A 25,331-nucleotide genomic window follows, 5' to 3' on the forward strand; every position below is an offset into this window, starting at 1 on the left:
TGATGGCAGGGGTTTAACCACATGTCAGTTTCTAAAAAGTTATGTGCTAACTGATTGCACACTTTACACAGTGCTTAGCACAAAGTAAAAGCTTGTTCTAATACACACATGCCCACTTTTCAATTTTTCCATGTTTGTTGTTTAGTGAATTGGTATTTGGCCATTTCTTAAAAGCCATAGATCAACATCCCAGTAGTTTTCAGGCAGTTGAAATGTCAAGCTTTTCTGTTTTTTCATTAGTTACAAGAAATGACACATGATGATGGTCCTAATATCGTTTATCATATAAATATTAAACAAAGAAAACTTACATTAGGTATCAAAAGACTTTACAATCTGTACATTTGGTTTCTGTCAGTTCTTTTACATATACAATTTTGGACAGGTTTACAAATTACAACAAGGGAGAGTTAACAAATACCAATGAGAAATGAGACTACCTACTAACTGACACTGTTCTGAGAATAAACATCTACAATAATCACACATTTAAGACCCGAGGTGGTTAAATCGTGGTAAAGCAGGTTTTAACCAAATTGTTGTTCCACATTTCAATCCTGTAGCTTCCACAACTTTATAAGATTTAATGTAAACAAGACTACCAAGCTTTCTTTGCACAGAAATTTTGACCTTAGCCTATGAACTAGGTTTTTTTAAGTAAGTATTTTGCTTAACTATTTCAATTTAATTGGTTTCCATATTTTAATTCATTTTGAAACATTATTCCAAGAATTGGTCTTTTGGATCAGCCATTACTGCTAAAGGGATGTACATGATAAGATGATAAAAAAAATTCAACCCCTGCAGGCTTAGTGGTTGTGGGAAAATGTAGTAAATTAGTTACCTCCTATCCAACTAATTTTCCAGTACTCAAATAAATGATGTCATCTGGAAATGTTAGCTTTGACCAATGAGGATGGATTTGGGAAACAGCATTCAAAGTTTAAAAGTGAAAGCTATCTCATGATAAAAGATAAAGCCAAATTCTCATTTGGATGAGTGAAAAGGAACCAAAATAGGAATTTGGAAACCCTTGATCAGAGGAACCAGACTAATGAAGTTGAATGATACAAAATTCCAAAATTATGGACAATATCAATGCAACTTTTGCTAAAATCAACTTAATAAAAATGTATATTACCATGCTTTGCATGAAAGTGTAACAAAACTATAAATTCTGTGTGCAAGATGTTTTACTGTTTTCTGATTTCAGACTACCTTGCTGTGTTTGGGATTAATATAAGAATGTCCAAAAATTATACATATTTCACATTCACATTTTTACACAGAAAAAAAAAAAAACAGCCCACATGCAGACATATTTTCTATACACAAAGTATACATATTTACAATATCAGCCATTACTGAAACTATTCATCTACTTAGCTTATACCTCAAACAGTTTCACTAATGAGAAGGTATACTCTTTCCCCAAAACATACATTGAAACAAAAAGGAAGGGATTTTGTCATGATTAGCTGAACTTTCAAAGATTTCCTTGAATTAAAAATTAAACAGAAAAGATTACTTTTTAAAAAAAGATATTTTCTAGCTACAGTATGATGTAAATCCATGCTCTTACCAAATGCAAAAATACATGGAGACAATGTATTTTGTTTATTTCAGCTACACTTAAGCCATGATGGGTATCTATCTCAGGAATTTAATTTGATAGCAATGGACTTAGAAGTTTTATCTGGCCCTGCCACTTTTAAGTATATAACTTTCAAGGAAGTCAAATCTGAGATTCCATTTCTTCATCTGTAGAATGTAGGTCATAATTCTTATGCTATCTATTCTACAGATTTGTCCAATATGGCATACTGGAAAGAAACCTACAGAAAGCCAATTTTAGTTACAGTTCACCATGTTGTGTGATCCTGAAAAAAGACTTCTCTATCTGAACCTTGTTTTCTTTCCTCTGAAAAACTAAAGAACTGGAAAAGATGGTCTTTCAGGTCCTTCTAGTTTTAACATTTCTACCCCAAAAGTAATGATGAATAATTTTTATGTAATATGTATTGTGCTTTGTAAATCTTAGAACACTCTACAAAATCGGTAGTCATGGAGTATGATGACAATCTCTATTCTGATTATGATTATCATAAAGGCTAGATAGATAGCTGAGATAATGATCTCCCAATTGCACATAGTGATATTTTGGTAACAGGCTTTTAAAATGAGAGCAAATTAGCCCACTTTCAGTAAAATGTTAGGGACTGAGAAGTGAGATTTGTAAGTGTGAGAGAGGAAGAGAATGGTTACTCTACTGGAAACCTGTGGACACCCAAAGACAAAGTGGTTGCCCAGTCTTTTTCAAAGACATGATATTAATGGTGTTGAGATGATTCCTATAGTCCACTGAAATTATAGGTGCCAGGATTGGAGGAGGAAGGGATAGGAGAAGCCTAGTCTATTGATTAACGGATTTTTTTCATCATATCTGATGGAAAGGGAACTGTTGTAGATTGGAAGCAAGTTGAATAGGTAGAACAAAATGAATCTTGCTCTCAGGTAAAGTAGGGAAGATAATTTTTTTTTTTTTAAGAGTCTTCTTAGGGCTGAGTTTAGAATTTAGTTGGAAGGATGCAGAAATCATTTGAGGTCATAAGAGCAATATTTCAGATAAGGGTTGTGAGCCTTGTCAAGGTCCTGTAGCCAGACTTTAAACTCCTCTGGACTGACATTGGAGCTGAGGGGGAGGATCGTGGTGGAAGGAGATCTTTTGTACTGAGTACAGATGTCATCTAGCTTTTTTTTTTTTTTTTTTTTCTTTAGCCAGGAGACATGGAAGAGAACATCTCTGGATAAAACCCCATTGAAAATATACTTCCTCCTCAAATGAATGGGGAAAAAAGAGCTGAGGGTATCTGTTTTTTGATGAACAATCTTTCCCTTGTGTTTGGCAGCTCTGGAGAAAGTTGAGGTCTACCTTTTTCTATGATGTGACTCCTATGATCTCCTAGCTTCAGGGCTAGGAACAATCTTGATGTTCCCTATGACTCAGGACATGGTTGTTGGTTCTTTCAAGCCGAAGGGACTCGATCTTCTTCTGTGCAAACCTTAGTTCAGTCCTTAGAACTTCGTTGTCTGCCTTCAGAGTATTTATTTCCTGAGAAAAAAGAATGAAAATATATGTTATAAGAGATGCAATGAAGATCAGATTCAGTTTGATGGTGTCCCAGTATCCTGTATTTGACTGACATATCCCATTCACCGTAGGGAAAATTAAGTGATTTTCAAGATTTTTTTTATTACTGAGTAGAAAATAATATCTTAAATATCAAGCTAGCATGTGTAAACAACAATTAGTTTTTAGTTTCATCACTCAAATGACTGCATTTGGCTACCAGGTATTTTAACCATTATAATTGGAAGCTGGGATTTCCCAGACCAATCTGCTTGAGGGTATAATCTCCCAAGTCAACAGACCAGAGGATAGCTAAAGCACCAATCAAATCCTCCAGTAAGCATTGCTAGATCATTGATGAGAGACCCCTAAACATGTTAGAGAAGGAAATTTTTCAGAATTTAATTGGGAGAAGGAAACCAGCTCTAGTCAGACAGAGTGAAAATAAGTAAAAGTGGGAATGGGGGAAAAGGGGACAGCAAAGTCACTAGAAAGAATCACAGTTGTGGCAGTTTTTTACTCTGCTTCCCTTTCTTCACCTTGATAATAATCTGTATTGCTTAGGCACATTTTACATCTCACTTCTACCCACTGCCTTTTTCATCTGGAAGCATCTGCCAAATGAAGTTTTTCCTATTTGAGAAGCAGACAAGACGCCTGAAGATTATTTGAAGGTTATTCATTCCAGATGCTTAGTGGATTTGCCATATTCCCTAAATTTTCCTTTCCATAGGATTCCTAATTCTCAAAAGTCATTTTTGGACATTTTTTCCTCCTGAAAAAGTCCTTTGCCCAAATCTTTATTTTGTCCTTTTCCAAAATGACATGACTCATGAAGCACTTCTCTCTTCCCTTTCCTCTCCTCCCCTCCGCCTCCCACCATGCAGTTGGGGTGTGTGTGTGTGTGTGTGTGTGTGTGTGTGTGTGTGTGTGTGTGTATGTGTGTGTGTGTGTGTGTGTGTGTTTAATTCAGGCAAAATAATTCCTTTCCTTTCCAATACCACCAAGGAACCTGCCCCTTCCTGTGTTTTTCTCCAGTTTCCTTCAGTTTAGTTCTTAGTGCCAAGCTAATACCCAAAAGGCTGAAGAATGGCTTCAGTAACCCTATCAGACAAACATGGTAGAAAGGCAACAGGGAATAGTGAACAAGGCATTGGACTTGAAGTGAGGAAGATCTGGATTCAAGTGTCACCTCAGATACTTAACTAGCTATGTTCCCTGGGCAAATGATTTGATCTCTCTGGACCTTAGTTTCCTCATTTGTAAAATGAGCGGATGGGACTCAATTTCTGACATCCCTTCTAGCATGAAAACTATGATCCAATAAAGTTGTGAACCTTTTCCTTATTTGTTATTTGCAATGCCTGGTTTCCGAAAAGACCTTCCAACCTCAGTGCTGTGGGAAAAGAGGCAGATCCCATCAGCAGTTCCCTCAGATGTTAAACCCTGGCTAATGGGGATATGTACAGCCCTTGTTTCTCTGTCTGGAAAAGATAGGTGGTAACCCAGAAATGAAAGGTTAGCAGGGAATGTTATAGAAAGGGTGTCTATTGAATGAAGTCATCCCCTAGCTCACCTGAGCAATGTACCCCCAAAGCCCCTTAAAAAACCATCAATTTTGACAGTTGTTACCAGTTAAAGAAGAATCATCTTTGCCTCTTTTCCCCAGCTCTTGATTACCTGATCTCTTTGCTCTAACCCCCAAATCCTAATTGGATCTTTGTTAAAGTCCCTGTCTGCTCTCCCTCCCAGTTCTCCTTCCCTTGACATACTTGCTACTATCCTTTCAGACTTCAAAGGTCACTTCATAGTCAGGCCATTTGTATCCTAATGAATGTTCTTCCTGGCTCAGCTGTGACATGTAATAGATTCATGTTTGACACAACTTAATCTTATAAATTCAGATATATTCTTGATTGTTGGTGTTGAGCCAATCACACTAGCATATCCCCTCAAGCACATTCTAGATGGACGTATATCCTGATATGTGAGGACAGATCAATGTTGCCATTTACTATCACGCCTGGAGGGAGACCTTCTCTACTTCAGACAGACATATACATGCACCCACACTTATAGACACACACACACTCATCCCAACCTAACCCACCCACTTTCTTGCCTGGGGGAGGCCCAGGTATCTAGGAGGGATTTCAAGCTAAAAGGAACCTCAAGGGATGAATTTATTCTAGTCTGCCTAGTGGGTGACAGCGGAATATGATGGAAAGAGCACTGACTCTGGAATCAAGGTTCAAACCCCAACCCTTGAAGTTTGCTACCTGTGTAACTTTGGGAAAATTCATTAGCTTCCCTGGGCCTCAGTTTTTTCTCTTTTTTTTGGTTTTCCCCTTAGAAATAAATGAGTTAGACTAATTAGACTAGATGATCTCTGAAATTCTTTCCAATTCTAAATTTATGATCCTGGTCCAAACCTTTCCAGATGAGAAAATTGAGACTCAGAGGGGTCAAATGGTTTGCTTAAGGATAAGTAAAAAATTCCAACTCACTAATTCCAACTCTGATCCTCTTTTTGTACCATATCATGCTATTTCCTGAACAGCAAGAGCAGAAGCAAGGGAGGAACTGGGCAGACTTAGCTTCTGCCAAGGGGAGAGTGCTGGGCACATGAAAGGAGATTTCATTTGGCTAATGCAAACTCTTGGGCAGTTAAATGGAACAATGCCAGGCCTGGAGTCAGGAAGACTCATCTTTGTGAGTTCAAAGCTGGCCTCAGACATTTACTAGCTGTGTGAACTAGTTATTTGGGCAGCAACTAATAGGAGTAATAACTAGCAACTTCAGCAAGTTACCTAACTGTTTATCTCAGTTTCCTTATCTTTGATGATGATGAGTTGGAAAATCCCAGTTGGGTCACAAAGAGTCAGATATGGCTGAAAACAATTGAACAATGACAACAACAATATCAATTTTAGGGATTTAAAAAAAAGAAGCTAGGTGGGATTAGAGCTTTACCCACTCTTGACTAGTACAGTTGATATTCTGAAATAATTTGGATATAGGATTAGGCAACTTTAGGCTCAGGGATCCTATATGATCTTTACAAAAACCTTGAAAAGTGATACAGGCCCTAAGAGATAGCAGGCCCCAAACTTCTGTATACTAAAGACTATCAACAAACGTGTGTGTGTGTGTGTGTGTGTGTGTGTGTGTGTGTGTGTGCGCACGCGCCTGCACACATTTGAGTCTCAGGGCAATCCAGTGAGACTTTGATTGCACTGTTGATGGAGCCATGAATTGGTCCAACCATTCTAGAAATCAATTTGAAAATATGCCCCTAAAGTTATACTTATCCAGTAATACCACTGTTAGTCTTACATCTCATAAAGATCAAAGAAACAAAAGGACTCACATATACAAAAATATTTGTAGCCACTCTTTGTAGAGGCAAAGAACTAGAAACTGAGTGTATACATCAATTGGGAAATGGCTAAATGAATTATATGAATATCAGACAGTACTATTATGCCTTAAGTAGTTTGGGAGAAGAAACATTAATTTATTAAACACCTATTATTTGTTAGACTTTATACTAAGTTCTTTACAAACAATATCTCATTTAATCTTCACAATAACTCTGTGAAGTACGTTATATTATTATCCCCCCTTTTTACACATGAGGAACCTGACAAGAGCTTAAGTGACTTGTTCAGATCACACTACTAATACATGTCTGATGCTGTATTTGAATTCAGGTCTTTCTTATTTCCTGATCCAGGACTCTATTGTGTCATCCAGTAAGGAATTATGAAAGGGATCTTATTCAGAAAAACAGAGGAAGACCTGTGTGAAATTGATTCTGAATAAAACATCAACATTACAAAAAGAAACAATTTTGAAAAACTTAAAAACTTTGAACAATGCAATGACTAACCCTGATTCCAAAGGAGTACTAATGAAACATACTATCTACCTCTTTTCAGAGGGGTGATGGAGAGAAGGGACAGGATGAAACATGGCCAGTGTGGAAATTTGTTTTGGTTGACTGCACCTTCATTATGAGTTGTTTTTGTTTGTTTGTTTCAATGAAAATGGTATAAGTGGAAAGAAAGTGGGAGAAATAATAAATAAATATTTTTAATTAAAACATTAAAAACAATCCAAAACATTCTAATAAGGTAGACAGGCAAGTATTATGGAAACGGGCTTAGGAAGGCTATATGACTTGCTTGGGATCAGCTTGCCCAAGGTAAGTAACAGTGATGGGATCCAACAAAGGTTTTCTGCTCTTTTCACACACCAAAAGTAGCTTCATTTCCTCACTTCTTCACCATATCTGTCTGGTGACTCTCTTAACAAGACACTATTCCTGAGCTATCTTCAGCTTCCTCTCCTCACAATCTCCCCCCTCCCCTACCTTCTTTATCAGGAAAAGTTCAAGGGAAGAGAGTGTGGGGAGAGGAGTACCTGCTCCAGATCCTGGTAGGTGGGGAGTCGGAGGTGTCGGAGATCCTCCTTTGATTTTGTGATGGATTCCTTATTCTCCCACTTCACAAAAGCCCGCTTGCGGACCAAGACCGGGCTGGGACAGGGAGACATGGAGCTGGGCAGCAAATAAAGAGTGTCCTGGGTTGTCTTTCTTGGGGAAGACAGTAGGTATGAGCCAGTAGAACTTTCATGGCCAATCCAAGAGACTGATTCTGTCTGTGTGCCTTTGTGAGCCATGGCCCGTTTCAGTCTGACAGAAATCTTCTGAGCAGACACACCCATCAGCATGATTGTCCGATCTTTGCTCTCTTCATTGTGCTCCACTGTCTCCCCATTCACTAGGAAAGGTCCTTCCTCGGGTCCTAAGAGAAGACATAGAACATAGCAGTTTGTTTTGTGTAAACAAAGATCCCTGAAATCAATTTTTAAAGACTAATTCATTTGAGGAAATAGGAGAGACTAGGACACTGCTCATAGTGGGAATCAGATTCTGGGACACTTCCGAGAGAAAGATTAGCCATAAATAACTATTTATATATGTTTATATATCTTATATATAATATGAAATATAACAAATAATAATTAAGTATTGCTAACAAGGGGTCCGCATGATTCTAAGCTTAAAGACTGCAAGTGGTAGCAGTTTCTAAATTTTGGTAGCTTGGGCTAGTACTCCAATTATCCTTTGCTATTTATGACCCTTGATTCAAGGTTGATGGATTAATTGCAGAAATGAGAGAGCTAGAATTTTTTTTTGGCTTTATTTTTATTTTTCCCAGTTACATGTGAAACAATTAAAAAAAAAAACTTTGAATTCCAGATTCTCTCCCTTGCTCTCTACCCTACCTCCCCCCCTGCAATTGAGGAGGCACATGTGAAATTAGCAAAACATTTCCATAAAAGTTCTGTTGTAAAAGAAAACATAGATCTCCATTCCCCCTCAAAAAAAAAAAGTAAAAAATAAATATGCTTCAATCTATATTCAAACTCAATTAATTCTTCCTCTGGGTATGAATAGCATTTTTCATCATAAGTCATTCATAGTAGTATTGGATCAGTATATTGCTGAGAATAGCAAAGTCATTCAGAGCTGATCATCCCACAACTTTACTATTATCGTAATGTACAACAGCAAATTTCACTTTGCTTGAGCTCATGAAGGACTTTCCAGCACATCATTGGGTATTGTCTAATATAAATGTGCTTTTTTTGATAGTATCCTAAAGAGCTAAAATCTTAATAAAGATCTCTCCGATATAATTTCTTTTTAGAAATGTTTATGCTACTTTGAAGTGGATGGCAATAAGCTTCATTCAACAGTGCTGCATATTAGTCACACAACTAAAAAAGTTGTAATATTAAATTCTAACCAAAGCAGACTATTCCAAATTACTTCGTATTCATTTTTTGCAGGTTTTAAATTATACGCATAGGGAACACATCTTGAAGCCAGAAAGACCTGATTTCAACCACCTCCAAAGATATTGGCTATGGGATTCTGGACAAGTTAATTAAATCATAAGAAACTCTGATGAAGTTTTTTCATCCTGTAATTCCTCCTACCAAAGTAGTCCCTTAGGTTTTGTATTTACCTGTCTCCAATTATATCCTTCCTATGCTCTCCCAGTAAAATGTAAGCTTTTATAGATACCAAGACCATTTCAATTTGTTTTTGGAACAAACAGTGCAATCTAGACTACGGTAGATTTGCACCATGTGGCACTGTGGCACATTAATAATCAATTCAACAAACACTTATTAGATATTCACTGTGTACACAGTGCACTGGGAATAAAAGATGAAAAAAAAAGCAATTTATAATTTATACTTGAACCTGAAATATCCTTAGGACACCATGAGAGCTTAGTGTCCCATCATGAAGCCCAGACTACAAGCCAGGGAGACAATTAAGAATATTTCCCTGTGATACCAAAACTATGTCACTACTCTGCTCCAACATATTTCATGGATTTCAAAAATAATCCTTAACTGTAGCCTGGCCTACTCATTGCCTCCCGAGTGTGGTTTGTGCTTGTCCTTGTTGGCACAGTTCTCCCTGCCCAGAATGCTTCTCCCCACTTCTCTGTGTCTTACCTACTATTACTACCTAACCGCCCCCACATCTGGGGAAGCCTTCTTGGCTTCTCCCCACAAGGATGATTCCCTTTGCTAAGTACAAAGCCCTCCATTGGCACTTACTATGAAAATAGCTCATGGTTATTTTTGATTTTCTGAGTAGATCTATCACCAACATTTTTTTTTTCTCCTTTCTGAGAGAGTTAGGTCTTCCTAACTCACTTAGGATAGAAGTAGAGAAGTCACTCAAAGGTCCAATTTTAAGACCAATCAGTAAAGAATCTTTAACCTGCTCTGTTTTTTTGACCAGGACCCATTCCTATCTGGTCTGGGGACCCTCCACTGTCAGGGGATCACCATATTGGTGTTGGACTTAGTGTGAACACCTGATCAACTTTAGCTCAATATATTTTAGAACTCACTCCCAAACTTGGCTTGATCCTCTAGCTTCAGCTCTGATGCAGCAGGCACTAGAGATATGTGCTACGCCTTCCAGGTATCTCCAGGACCCAGGGTCTATTATTTCTACAAACTGGATCATAGTCCTGAAATATTATGAAATATTTGGTAGCTGATTGATGTATACAACCTGCTCTCCCCCTATTCCAGTACGATTAGATTTGATAGTTTAGTAGAGTCTTTGGCATGGGATTGGGGGGATGTCAGTCTTGGTCTTGGTTAAAATTCAATTCAGCAGTAACTCAAACATAGCTGTTTTTCTTTCTTTCTTTCTTTCTTTCTTTCTTTCTTTCTTTCTTCCTTCCTTCCTTCCTTCCTTCCTTCCTTCCTTCTTCCTTCCTTCCTTCCTTCCTTCCTTCCTTCCTTCCTTCCTTCCTTCCTTCCTTCCTTCTTTCTTTCTTTCTTTCTTTCTTTCTTTCTTTCTTTCTTTCTTTCTTTCTTTTTTAATAACTTTTTATTGACAGAGCTCATGCCAGGGTAATTTTTTACAGCATTATCCCTTGCATTCACTTCTGTTCCGATTTTTCCCCTCCCTTCCTCTACCCCCTTCCCCAGATGGCAAGCAGTCCTATACATGTTAAATAGGTTACAGTATATCCTAGATACACTATGCCATTAACTTTCAAAGACAACCTGGTTCTTGGATGAAACTATACCCATCATGGGTGGTGCTTGATAGGACCTTGCCTGTCCTTCCTGCCTTTTCCATCTCCCATTTTCCAGATCTCAAGATCAAAGTCTTATCCACTTACCATGTTGTGGATCTTTGATCCCTAGAGGGCAGAGGGTAGATGCTAGCCCTGCAGAAGTGCTGTTCTCTGCAGGCAAAGCTGGGCTCTTGGATCTCTTCTTGCACTCAAACACAACCAGATCCTTGCATTGTTTGTGGCAGTTCATCCCACAATCTGTAAACAAAAGTTGGAGTCAGTGATTTAATTTTCCTTCCTTTCATCCAATTTAATTCAATAGTTAATAAATACCTTCTATGTGCATGTCACTGTGTTAGTTTCTGGGTACATAAAGACAAAAATGAAATAGTCTCTGTCCTCAAGGAGTTTATAGTCTTACAGAAATAAATTTGTATACATATTATACACGTTACAGGTACAAAATGGCATAATGCATGGGACACTGAGGAAGAGAATAATGGGAGGGAGGCTGGGGAAGAGGTGATAGAACCAGTGAAGACTTCATGGGAGAGTTAGTAGCTGAACTGAAATTTGAAAAGTTAGTTATTCTGAGGTAGATATGAGAAGGAAGCACGTTCTAGGCATGAGGAGCAGTCTGTACAAATGCAGGGAAGCAGGAGTGTGAGGTTAGGGACCAACTACAAGGAACAGGAATGAGAATTAAATAACTCTTGATTGGTGTCAAGCTTTTCCAAACTCCTTTTTCTATTCTTTCTGAGGCTAGAAAACTGCACATTCTTTTCATGTGGAAAATCTGGACCCTTTGGGTCTCATTGGTATAAGTAGCAAGGGACATTCTTAATGAGCTAATCATCAAGCAGGTGTTTTGGGTCTCCATATCAAAGATTGTTTTGACTTTTCTCAAGTTAGGAGATTAGAGGCAAGATGTGAGGGGAGTGTCCGGAGATTTCAGCCACCATCTCTTGTTCCTTACTTCTGAACACCTTTGATACCTGCATTCAGGATTCTGTCTTGGGTATGTCGAATATTAATGTGCTAACCAGGGTTTGGGGCCATCACTTCCAATACTGAAATTCTATGATTTTAAGGGAAGACCCCAAACTTTATCGTTTGTGATCTCTATGGTCCCTACTCATTCTGAGATGAGATGGGGCAGCTCCCTACTTGGGATATACATATCCTGACAATGATCTATTTCACATACCCATTCCATTTGCACACACCTTTAATTACTAGATCGTTCTTCCTCAGACTCAGCTGAAATCTGCCTCTCTAGAATTTTTCTTGCCCTTGGATCAAAGCTCTGTCTTTTAGGGTCAAGCAAATTAAATTTAATGTTTCTGTCATTAAATGCCTTTGATTCAAATCCTTCCAATATATGAAGACAGAAATTATGTTCAACTTAAGTTTTTCCTCTAGGCTAAATAGCATCACTTCCTTCAAATGATCATCATAGTCATGGGTTCAAGTTCTCTCTCATAGTCACCTTTCTTTGGATTGGTCCTGTTTTACTGATGTCCCTTCTAAAATGTGGTGCTCAGGATGAAACTGAGTATACTCCAGATAAGTATCCCCACAGCACAGGCTGTGAGGGGATTATGTCTTCTCTTTTTCTGTATCCTAGGTTTCTAACAATGCAAACATTGGACTAGCTTTTTAAAGCAGTAACTTCCTGTTGTATTGGTGTGGTTCTTCCATTGGAACTGGAAGGTTTCTCTATCCATGTTGGCTATAAAAGAAGCAGAGGGCAAGGTCTTTTGCCATGCCCAGAGTCTACGTGGGGAAGAGATATCTCCATCTATATACTTACATATGCATGTACATACACACATACATATATGTATATATAGGTATACATAAATATATACATGTATAGGTATATCTATATACACAAAGTTATCACTCACATACACAAATATACACACATATATACATACATACATACACATAGTTATCTCTTCCATATCATGACTTACCCCCTGTGGTTTCAATATATTGTGAATTGTCTTAGGTAATTAAATGGGAATTTTGGGGGGGGGCATCTGAGAAAAATGCAGATGACATACTAGAGCCAGCAGATGACACAAAAAATTTAGTGCATAAAATATACATATATGGCATTGTATAATATCAACATCTTTTATCTTTTAATACTGTAAACATCTCATAAAAGAAAAAAAATCAGACTTCTTTAGTAAGAAGGGGGGACAAAATTTTGTGCAGATTTTCTAGATCGTGGGGGGTCCTGTGTCCCTAATCCCTGTGATATTGAATGGATAATTGTATACATATGTGTGTGTATATACATGCACACACATATATATATAATATAGATACAGATACAACTGTTCTCCAGAACATGGTGGTTATCAATTTCAATAGAATAGAATGGAATAGAGAAGGAGGCAAATTTGAAAGGTGTAGAAATGAATGAGTGACTGCCAAAAGGACTTGTCTCCTTAGAAGATGACATGAGGGTCTACATAAATTGACACCATTTAAGTCACTAAAGTCACTAATTCATTGATCAGCACATAAAACAATATAGAAAGCTGGAATTTACCTTTGCACCGATAACCTTGTTTTATCACTCCCCAGAGCTATAAAAGGCAAACAAGAGACATGTTAGAAAACTTCCTTTAACAACAGTAGTTCACTTCATCCATTCTTGGTTGATTTTAAGCATTTTGGGACCTGATTCCGTTTCTCCCTCTTTGTATTTTTATTTTCTGATTTGCCACAGCCAAAGAATTTGTCATCAAGTGGCCAGGCTGCTGGTGATAAGACTCTTCATATTTAGTTAGATTGGTCTTTGTAAAGCAGATATGTTACTGCTGACATTATGCTCAAAGTCTTCCTAATGTGGATAGAACTTGCCAGAGATCAGGAAATATAAAAATAGGTTTAGACAATACAGCTTCTTTCCACAGAGAAAAGAGGCATCAGATTAAGATTTGTGAAGATGACCTCAGGGAGAGATTCATCATTTCCCAGATGATTTACTCCTCATCTCCCTGAATAGTCAACAAGGAAGCTCACATTGGTTCAGAGACCAAAGTTTGCAAAGAAAGTTGATTGTGGAGTAATAGTGCTTTTTTTGGAATCAAGGTACTAAAAGTCCTAGAACAGACTGCCTTGGCCTTTCAGATACTCAGGGACTGGGTGGATGACAGCCCACTCAATTTTTCTTTTATGTGGACTCCTTTCAGCTCAGATTTCATTCCCCCCCCCATTTCATCTACTTTTTTTTTGTCTCCTATCAAAGCACCTGCCCACCATATTTCCCCAAGGTCTCATCCCCCAGAAGTCGAAAACTAAACTATTTTTAGAGGCAAATGCTTTGGGAGAAGTGATAAATTATAGCAAGGAAATCAGAATCTGATGTCTACCTATTCACAAGATCATAAAGTCACAGATTTATAACAGAAGGGGACCTTGGAGGCTATGTAGCTGATTCACTTCGCAGATAAGGAGACTGAGGAAAAGTGAAATTGAGTGAATTGTTCCCAGTCACAGAAGTGATACATGTCAGAGTTGGGATTTGAATCTATTGCTTCTAATTTCAGAATAAGTTTTCATTTCACTGCACTATACTGTTCCTAGGCTTAGGTCAGAATTCAAATTCTATCTCAGATACTGACTAGTTGTATGACCATAGAAAGTCACTTAAGCTTTGTCATCCTTGTCTACATCTATAAAAGGGGGAAAACAATAGTACCAATCTCACAGCATGCTGTGGGGACCAATGAGGTAACATGTAAATTGTTTTGTAAGCCTTAAAGTTCTATATTAATTGTAGCTGTAATTGTCCTTATTGTTGTTGTTCAGGACAGTTAGGTGGTTAGAATGCCAGACTTTGAGTCAGGAAGTCCTGAGTTCAAATTTAGCTATGTGATTCTAGGAAAGTCATTTAATCCTGTTTATGTCATTCTCCTTGTTTGTAAAACAAGTTGGAGAAGGAAATGGCAAATCATTCTAGTACTTTTGTCAAGAAAATAAAAACGGGTTACAAAGAGTCAGACATAATTGAAATAACTGCTATTAGGTTCTTAGAATCGATGTCTGTGTGCTCGTGAGTAACAATGAGCAATAACTAGTCATCCTTTTGCTCTCTTATTCTATACCTTTTCTGTCCTCACTTTCCACATCTTAATCTCCCCTTTCCAACCCTGAAGCTCCATAAAGAAAACTCACAAATCCAGCACAGTTGTCACAGAAGGTAGGCTTTAAGTAAGTTGTCTCCTGGAAGTTATGAGGAAAGCCGAGACCCAGCTTGGAATAGATCGAACTGGCCCTCATGAAGTAGGCAGTAATTTCATCCCGACTGATCAAGCCTTCCCTGTTAGCAGACCAAAGAAGAAAAGGGATGAGGATGTGAGTGTGGAGGCTGGGGGATTGACTGTGGAGAGGTATGACCATGGCTATGCTAGAGAAACTCCCTTCCCCTGCTGGCCCTTGGCATCTCCATAAGGAGAATCTCATAGTGCAGTGGTTTTTATCTTTGTGTATGTCCTGGACCTCTTTGGCAACTGGTGAATGAAAGCTATGAACTGCTTCTTGGAATCATGTTTTCATAAATCATAAAATAAAATAGAGTCAACACATGCTATATTCACTTCTTTTTTTTCTGTTTTTTATTTTCTCCCATGGTCTTCCCTTTTGCTCTGATTTTTCTCTCCCAACATGATTCATAAACTGATGTATATTAAAAATAAATATACTAGAAAAATAATAAAAGGTCAAAAAGATAAAATAGGGTTACAGAGAAAACCAATTATAGTGATACAATTGTCAAAATATTAAAAAAAAAACAAGTCTATGGATCCTGAGTTAAGAATTTTTCCTCCAATGGCAACCAATATTTTTTAGACTTAGACTCATTTTCTGTCCATGAACCCAATCATTCTAGAGAACTCAGTTATCAGGACGGGGAGACAGAGTCATGGTTGAAAGAGAGACATTATTGATTCCATGGCACAAAGCTCTTTGTGATGTTGAGTTTCTCTCTCTCTCTCTCTCTGTATATATATGTGTATGTGTATGTGTATATGTATATATATATATATATATATATATAATTATAATAGAATTATTTACCTAGAAAACTAGGTGGAGAAGGAACCAAGATATGAGAAGATGTTAAGTACTAGCTTTTCCCTTTATTTCTTATAGGCGAAAAGAGTGATATGTTGCAGCACGAAAAGCTTAAATTGTTTATAAGGAAGGATTTCCTCTTATTGAAATGTAAATTATTAAAGTATTCAATGAAATTTCTTCCTGAAATCTTAAAAAAACATGACATGCTTTCCTCCTAATCTCTTTTAAACCACTCAGTTGTGGTTTCATGTTCTCCTCACATTCCACAGGGTTCTCTGTTTTATCATGTGTAGCAAGAGTTTCCTTTGTTCTGCAGTATTTATTCATGGATGCCTGAACTCATTTACTTGCTCTTGAGACCATATTACCCTTTGTTACAGATGTGTACCCTATTGATTTATCTGCTTATATTCAGGATCTTTGAGCCTTTTTCTTCCTGAGCTATTTGGTAATTTCAGTCTTCCCCTTTCCCCCAATTTTCCCCTATTTTGGATTTCAGAGTGGCTCAGCCTCTTCCTAGATGGGTAATTTACAGTTTAGCAGCCTAGATCTTTGCCCCAGATGACTTTTAAATAGTCAGAATGGGTCTCAGATGGATGCTGTGCTCTTTTCCTCAGGTTTAGTGAAGTATTACCTTCATATATAGTGTCCTATCCTGGTGTCCTTTCCCATTTTCTTTGTTCCTTAGGTCTCTGGCCTGGCTTGGGCAGCTCAAAGAACTATGGGGCTTTCCATCCTAGCACCATCAGTTGAGAGCTTTGTAGCACTGACTCTATAAGATTGTGGATTTTATCTATTTGGTGCAAATTTTCACAGCCTGGAGACAGGGTCTCTGTGCTAATGGAAGAAGGGAGAAAGGGCTACGATGGGGGGTGGATTTTGTTGTAAGTCTGTGTTAGTTCTTGAATCTACTATTGCACTATTGCTTTTGGTAGCATGGGAAGTAGGGAAGGATAGCTGAATGAGCCCAAGATCACTGAGTGTCAATTCTGGACTTGTTTTTAACCTTCTTTTGAATTCTGGGTATCTTAGACCACAGAGACAACTGAAGTTGCTTTGGCAGGTAATTTCTGTTTTGGAGTAGTCTGAAAGGTCATTAGAATTCAAGAAAATGTCTATTCCTCTATCTTGTTGTTCATGTGATATACCAGGGAGTCTTAGAAGACAACTGACTAGAGTCTCCTTCTAGCCTTCCAATTCAGTATAAAATTGTGATATATACATATTCTCTTGTAAATACATATTCTCCTTGTATCACATTGTTCTCATCGCCTGAGACTTGCATCTATGTACCATGAACACCCACCCAAAGCTTCACCTGTCTTTATCCATCACACAAAAGGAGAAGGGGAAGCTGGCAGCAATCTTTTCAAATTCTTCCTGTGAAATATATCCATCTTGATCAAGATCATAGTTCTTGAAAACAGACTGGAAGAAAAAATAGGAAAAGGGAATTAATTTATGACTCTCAAAGAGCCACTGATAATTTCTCATGTTAACTAAAAGACCAATGATCAAGAGTACCCAGATGAAAACTTCTCATTACTCAAATAGGGGGATATGGAACCTTGTTCCTCAATCATCAACAGAGTAGATGTGTGGGTCATGGCTTTATCTTTTTTATATCTGGTTTTATATCTGGCATGTGTACCCAATCCTACCAAGGTATCTAATACATGCTTAACCTCTGGCTACTTTGCCCTCTTTGGTCATTATCGAGGGAAAAGCCTTTTTCCTTCTGCCTAGCCAAGCCATCCATCAAAACATAGCTCAAAAACTTACCACCCTCGGCCACAAGGGGATCCCTCCTACCACAGAATTCCAAGAATATTTTCTGTCCTTACTGACTAGATCTTTTTATTCAGTGTTTCATATTGTAACATTGGGGATGGGTGGGGTCTGTCTATCTATTTATCTATCTATCTATCTATCTATCTATCTATCTATCTATAGCTCTGTTGACCTATCTTTCTATCAATTTTTTGCAACTCTAATTACAAGATCTTGGAAGGAAGAGGCCATATCTTACTCTTCTTTATATGCCTTTCTACATTAAGGCAAGCATCTTGAACATAGCAAGTAATCAATTTATATGCATGCCCCAATCACTTTGTATTGATTAAGCAACAGTGATTTATTAAATACCCAGTTGTATTGTTCAAAAATGATTAAATTTAGGTTTTCCTCATTTAATCTCTTTTTTTCATCTCCTTTGTTATCTCTCATTCCTCCCCCAGGAAAAAGCTCTCAAATAACTAAGATATTTGATAATTTGATTACTTAATATATAACATATATAATATTATGTAAATAACTTAATACAATAAATGACTTAAGATATTTGGGGAGATTTCTTTGCCTGTATTTGTTCCTTGCCATAATATGTATCTCGGTGCAGGGTGTGAGAGAGAGATACATCTTTCTCTACACTCAGGGCTAAAGAACACTGAATGAACATAGCTCCTGAATTTTGGAGTCATTTCCTCAGTTCATTCTCATTCTTAATCCTGAGAATGGCTTTCAATCCATTGCCTTTCATTGTGAAGAAAGTATTTTCTACATGTTACTATGATTTCAACCTATCTTCTATCAGAACCATCAACAAGGAATAATAAGGACTAGTGAGCTTCCTAACCTTTCTGTTTATTATTTTTTAAATCAGGAAACCCTAACAAAGAAGGAAACAGCTCAAATTTAAAACTTAAAAACAAAAAACTTAAAAACTTAAAAATTATTAAAAACATATATTTCTTTTTTCTCCCCTCTCTCAACCCCAGAGATTGCTACCATTATACACAAATATGTATATAGCTTTAAAAAATATTATTACATTATATTATGGAAATGCTTGTTTTATTCCATAAACTCATTCTCATGAGTTCCAAAATAACCACCACATCTCCTTTTCCCTCTTCTCCAAGACCAGGAAGTTCCCCATGGCTTGCTCTTGCTTCAGGATTTCCTCCATAGGAAAAGTTTTATACTTACATCTACCATTCTCTGCACGTGTTTGCTGATGGTCTTTGGATCAGGTTTGGGAGATATTCCTGATGCCCAATCTACTACAACAGGAGGCTTCGAAGGTGTTAGAGGCTAGAGTAAAACATTTAGAGAGAATACCACTGTTCACTATGAGACAAAGTTGTAATTAGAAGTTCTCATCACTGCTCTACCAACTCTTACCCTACACACATGGATTGATACCAATTCACAGCTAACTCTTAATTATCTTCAGTGTGAGAGCAAGAGCTGGTAAGTTATTGCTCATTTTTCTATAGCCCGGGAGCTAAGAATGTCTTTTGCTTTTCTATATTAATTTTTTGTTGTATTTAAAAATGTGAAGCAACTAGGTGGTGCAGTGGATGGAGCACTGGCACCCAGAGTCAGGAGGACCTGAGTTCAAATATGGCCTCAGCTACTTACTAACTATATGATCCTGGGCCAGTCACTTAATCCTAATTACCTCCACGAGAAAAAAATGTATAAAACATTCTTAGTTCTTAAAAGTACAAAAACAAGTAGAGGACCAGACTGAGTCCTTGAATCAATTTGGCAATCCCTGGTATAGATAGTAAGGAGAACATATATGTCTTATGTAGACTAAAGGCCAAACATTATCTGGATGACAAGGTAGAATTTAAAATTATACTGATCTTAGAATCAACCCCTGGGTCGGAATTTTGGATTTTCCATTTACTAACTGTATAACTTTAAGAAAATTCATTAATGTTATGTAGTTTCATAGCTTTGTCATTTGTAAAATGGGGATTATAGTAACTTTCCTTATCTACCTCACAAAACTGTGAGGAAAAGGATGGAGACTAGACCTATTATTTTATCAGCCCTGAGAATTTCTTGATGTGGAAACTCCCTCCATAAATACAAGTTGGCACTTTCTCTGCAAATCTCCATTTTAGAGAGTTGTAGCATACTAAGATGTTAAGGGGCTTGCCCAAGATCACACAGTTAGTATGCATCAGAGGCTAGATCTGAATTCAGATCTTCTACTTCTGAAGATAGCTCTCTATCCATGCATTATGAACGAAGTGTTTCATACAGGTTAGTATAATTTTAACCTATTCAACTTCAGAATCATCAAAAGAAGTAATATGGATTGGTTTGAAGTTTTTGACTCCTGTTCAAACTGGGGAACACAAAGAAGCAGGAGAGAAGTAGAACAAAGGCATGTTGATTCTAATTTAAATATGTAAATTTCTTTTTCCCTCCCCTTTCCCCCCTCTTCTCCCACAAGATGGCCCCATTAAACACAAATATACATATGTTATCTTTTAAAATAATTACATACATATATATAATCTTTAAAAAATTTTTATATATAGCCTTTTTACATTTTAAAATTTATATTTATATATAAGCTTTTAAGTTTTTTTTATATATAATCTTTTAAAAATCACACTATTATGAAAATGCTTATTGTATTCCATAAATTAAAAATAAGATGTTAAAATCTTAATATTAGAAAAATAAAAGTCAAAACATATAAATTTCTTTTTTTTTCTATTTTTTTGTCCTTTCCCTTCCTCCCACCCCAGAGATGGCTACTAGTAGACATAAATATGTATATATCAGCTTTAAAAAAATTATACTGTGTTACAGAAATGCTTGTTTTATTCCCCAAATTTAAAAGCTTAATATTAAAAAAAAAACTTAAGAATTCATACATTTCTTTTCCTCCTCCTTTCCCCCAACTCTTGCCCCAGCACTCTAGAAATAGGTACCATTAGATGTAAATATATATGTATACAATTTAAAAAATATATATATATGTACATATATATATATAATGTTATGGAAATGCTTATTTTATTACATAAATTAAAAATTGAATAAAAATTAAAAAAATAAAAAATGAATAAAAATAAAAATTTATGCTAAAAAATTCCCCCAAATATGAAAATTTAATTTTTACTTTCTTCTTTTTTCCTTCTCCTCCTTCCCTAGAGATAGCTAAAATTAGATGCAAATAATTTACATATATGTATACACACAATACACATTACCTTTAAAATTATATATATATAATCTTTTAAATTATTTTTTTTCTTTTACATGTAATGTGTATTAAAATTGTATTGTTATGGAAATGCTAGCTTTATTAATCTTAATATTAGAAAAACAAAACCCAAAACATATAAATTTCTTTTTTTCTTCCTTTTTCCCCCTTTGCCTTCTATCCCCACCCTAGAGATGGCTACCATTAGATACAAATATATGTGTGTATATATATATATATATGTATATATGTATATACATATATATATGTATATGTAAGATCATCTTTTAAAAAATTATTATACCATGTTATAAAATTTCTTTTATTCCATAAATTAAAAGTATTTTAAAAACCTTAATATACATCCCCAAACATTAATAAAAAATAAGGAAAACAATCCTTTAAATCTCTTTCTGACAAAGTATCCCACCAATTTGTACACTTTGAGATTCTGAAGTGGCTTTTTCTTCTGTGGATGTCCCCTTCCTGCCCAACAGGAATAATGAACTTGAGCTCTCTCTATATAGAAAAAATGACCCCAAGGTAGTTAACTTGGACTTCACATGTCTTCCTTCATTTCTATCAATAAGTTCTGGCCTAAGGTTCTTTCCAGAGGAATGAGACCTTCTCCTACCTCCTTTTCTTCATCACACAAAGCTTCCTTGACATAAAAGTTATGCCCCATGGATTTGATAAAGACTTGTTAAACTGAACTGCATTAGCAACCAAAGTTTGAACTTTACAATGACTGCTCTAAGACCGGCCTGTATTGCATTAATACATATTAATGGGGAGTAAGGAGTCAATCAGTATATTGAAAAAACTTACTGGGGCTTTGTGATTTCTTGGTTCTCGGGCATATGAAAGCTCATAGATTTCATCTTCAGTGTAGTAGAGATCCAGGGATAGCTGCATATCAAACAAAGTCAGATTAACCTCTGATATTCCTTTTGTCTTTTTCCTTTAGAGTTTACATAACTTTTCTGTTCTTAGTCTACTCTTCCTTATGAGGCTTATTGGCACAATGCATTAGATTTTTTTTAACAACTATGACTATAGATGTGCTATGATCCAATCTGGTGGTGTTCATTCATCCAAGCAAATAGTTGCTTAGAATAGTTGATCCCCACTCCCAATGGGTGGGGTTCAGCTTGTGAACAGCTTTTACATATTGGGAACTAAAAGTTTAGGAATTTATAAACAGCAATATGTTAACTCTCACACTTTGAGTAGTGTTTTAGACTTGGATTAGGTCTTTGAGAACATTGAATCCAATCTTACAGATAAAGAAGGTGGCAGAGCAAAGATTAGGATATAGGCCTTCTGATGCCCACTCTGGGTTTTTCCTATTATACTCTTAAAGTACTTAGCGAGAAAGGGATCTTACAAGTCATCTAGATCAGCCTTTCCATTTTTGCAGATAAAGCAACTAAGGCCCAGTACAGAGACTGTGACTTGCCCAGGTTTATAAGGAGTAGGGTGGGACAGTTTTTGAATCTAGTCCATTAAATCTGACTCCATTAAATTGTAAGCTTTTTGAGGGCAGGCACTATCTTTTGCCTTCTTCTATAATCTCAGTGCTTATCATATTGCCTAGAGCTTGATAAATGTTGATTGATTGATTGGCTCCTAACCTTGCATTCTTTCTATTCACCAAGTTGGGGTGATCATTCTTAGATAAAGATATAAAAATACAGACAGTTCTACTCATTTCAGGAGTTAAGGGTTCTTTTTTGTTATTCAATTATTTTAATAGTATCTAACTCTTCCCAATCCAATTTGCCATTTTCTTGGCAAAGATGCTAGAGGGATTTGTTATTTCCTTCTAACTCATGTGACAATCTGGAGAAACTGAGGCAGTTAAATGATTTATCTACAGTTGGACAAAAATAACAACAATAATAACTAACATTTATATAGTACTTACTGGCACTGTGCTAAGAGCTTTACAAATATTATCTCATTTGTTCCTCATAACAGCCCTGGGAAATAAGTGCTATTTTTAATTTTTTATTAATTTTTTTTTTTTTTTTTTTTACAGATGAGCAAATTGAGACAGATTAGAGGTTAAGTGAGTTGCTTAAGTTCACTTGTTTAGTAAGTATCTGAGACTAGATTTGAACTCAGCTTTTCTTGCTCCAGGTTCAGCACCTCCTCTACTCCCTGACTCTGCCACATAATACATTAATGGCAGAGAAGGGACTTAAGAACTCAGGTCTCACAACGAATCTTCTCCTCTTAGAATTCCAGCTGCTACAAAAGCCACTTTGCATCTATATATTCTCCCTGAGACCAGAGACAGTTTTTGATCTGGTTATTTTCTATGCTAGGACACAGACTGGCATACACCAAGAGCTTAATAAATTTTCACTGATTGATAAGGTGACATTGACATTTTCTGTCCTAGTTTGTTATCTGGCTGTTCCCTAAGTCTTAGGACTTCCCGTGTATATGGGGAACACCCACTTTGTTTTTACCCCATCTAATCTTTTTTTTTTTTTTGGCTGAGGAAATTGAGGTTAAGTGACTTGTCCAGGTCACACAGCTAGGACGTGTTAAGTGTCTGAGATCAGATTTGAATTCAGGTCTCCAAAATGCTCTATCTACTGCATCACCTAGCTGTTCCTTCCCATCTAATTTTAAAGACTGTTGTATGGTTCAGTGGATAGAGTGCTAGATGTGAGAACCTGAGTTCAAATCTGGCCTTACTTACTTGCCACTGGGCAAGTTACTTAAACCCCATCTACCTCAGTCTTCTCACCTGTATAAACATTAGTTGGTGTGAAGAGAAAATGAGATAAGAGTTATCAATTGCTTTGCAAACTTTATAGAGCTATATAAATACTAATTATAATTACTGCAATGATAATGATTGGGCATCCTCACCGTTAGCAAGTGCACCAAGTCCTTATTGGCTTCCAGGGGTGGCGCTACCTCCTGCAGTTGGACCAGTTCATTGATGTGGTTGTAGAGGGCCAGCATTTTGTGAAAATTCACCTTCCTGTCTTCTAGGTAGTCAGGCATGGCTTCATGCAGGGAGATCAAGTCTTTAAGGTGTACACCTAGGATAGGAATCTTGAAGTGGGTGCACTCCCCATAGGCTCGCCGGTAGTTGTCATAATTTCTACAGGAGGACAGTAGCTCAGTCATTTCACTAAGTACCTAGGGAGACATGAACATCAAAATCTGCTCAGATCAGTTGCATGGGGGAGAGAGACAAATGTTGTGTTATAATTGGGAAGGACCAGTACATAAAATGATTATTTAATGAGGAGGAAGGGACTGAGAGACAAGAAAAATAAGAGAGGGATTAGAATGTGAGTTATTTTAGGGCAAGGATCCTAGTAAGCTTTTCTTTGTATACCTGGGTACTTAGCACAATGCCTAGCATATAGTAAGTGCCTAATAAGTGCTTATTGAATTACCTTATCCTGTATCATTTGGCTTCCTTTGGATCCCTATGTAAAAAGGGATCCTCATCCCTTTTCTGGATTGAGTTGGGAAGTCAATTCTGATACCAATGGAAGAAAGCTTGGGGCAATGTTCTGTTCTGGGCCTCCTGCCAAGCACCTGTGGTGTGAAGAAGGTGACACTGACCTTGTTGATTTCATGGGGGACATAGGAACTTGTCTCCTTCAGCCTGGAGATGGAGCTGTGACACAGTCCTCCAATCACGGCCATCAATGTGTTAAAGTTCTGCAGCTGATGGAGTTTCTGTAGTACAATCCCAATAGAAAAGGTAGTGGTTAGTGGCCCTTATCCATCCATCACTCAGTGTGAGGAGAGCCAGGCTGCTTCCTTCTCCCCTCTCTCCCACTGTTGCCACAAATTATTTTTACACAAAATGAACACTAAGAATCCATTTACAAACTCCTCTGTATTTCCCTCCTCAAATCTTATTTAAGACTCTGGGATATGGAACTAAGACTATATTTCTAAAATGTATGTTGGGATTTCCAATGGCAATTGGCTTTTTGGAGTCAAGTTTGGCTTGACCTGACAACCACCAGAGTCCCCTAACAGTTTCTCTTACTGCTTCATTTGGACTCAAACTGGAGTGTCTCCTGGGGAGGGGGGATACAGATGGTCAGGATGCAATCTCTTTGATTAAATGACCCCTAGCCCCAATTTACATCACCTACACATATCACCACATACCTTAAAACTTGCTAGTTCCTTAAAGATGACAATGGTATTAAAAAACATCTTTGAATTCCCAGTTACATGGAAAGTGAAGAATTGTCTCAAAGCCTGGGAGATCAGGTTTCCACTATTGACAGATACTGGCTGTGTGACCTTAGGAAATCTCTTAATACTCTAGATGATTATCTAAGACTAGAAATTATAGAGATGAGTGCCAACTCTAATTCTTCTGGAAGTTTCCTAACCCAATGAAATCACAGCTCAAATAGTTAATACAGTTTCTGCCACAAAATAGACTCGCACCAAAGATTTACTG

The 25,331-nt window shown here is 37.0% G+C and overlaps 1 protein-coding gene across 1 annotated transcript in view; it reads right to left on the reverse strand.

Annotated features, from left to right (window-relative positions):
• Positions 1-260: 260 nt before the first annotated feature.
• RASGRP1 (RAS guanyl releasing protein 1) overlaps positions 261-25,331 on the reverse strand; it is a 108,375-nt gene continuing 83,304 nt past the window's right edge. The window contains exons 8-17 of the mRNA XM_051977053.1: positions 24,470-24,586; positions 23,759-24,034; positions 21,701-21,781; positions 18,847-18,951; positions 17,177-17,286; positions 14,956-15,100; positions 13,325-13,361; positions 10,864-11,016; positions 7,556-7,938; positions 261-3,112 (exon numbers count right to left, since the gene is read on the reverse strand). Of these exons, the coding sequence (XP_051833013.1) occupies positions 2,975-3,112; positions 7,556-7,938; positions 10,864-11,016; positions 13,325-13,361; positions 14,956-15,100; positions 17,177-17,286; positions 18,847-18,951; positions 21,701-21,781; positions 23,759-24,034; positions 24,470-24,586 (1,545 nt within the window). The 3' untranslated portion in view covers positions 261-2,974. The remainder of the gene's footprint in view (positions 3,113-7,555; positions 7,939-10,863; positions 11,017-13,324; positions 13,362-14,955; positions 15,101-17,176; positions 17,287-18,846; positions 18,952-21,700; positions 21,782-23,758; positions 24,035-24,469; positions 24,587-25,331) is intronic.

Source organism: Antechinus flavipes, chromosome 2 (genome assembly GCF_016432865.1).
Source record: "Antechinus flavipes isolate AdamAnt ecotype Samford, QLD, Australia chromosome 2, AdamAnt_v2, whole genome shotgun sequence".
Classification (NCBI taxonomy): domain Eukaryota; kingdom Metazoa; phylum Chordata; class Mammalia; order Dasyuromorphia; family Dasyuridae; genus Antechinus; species Antechinus flavipes.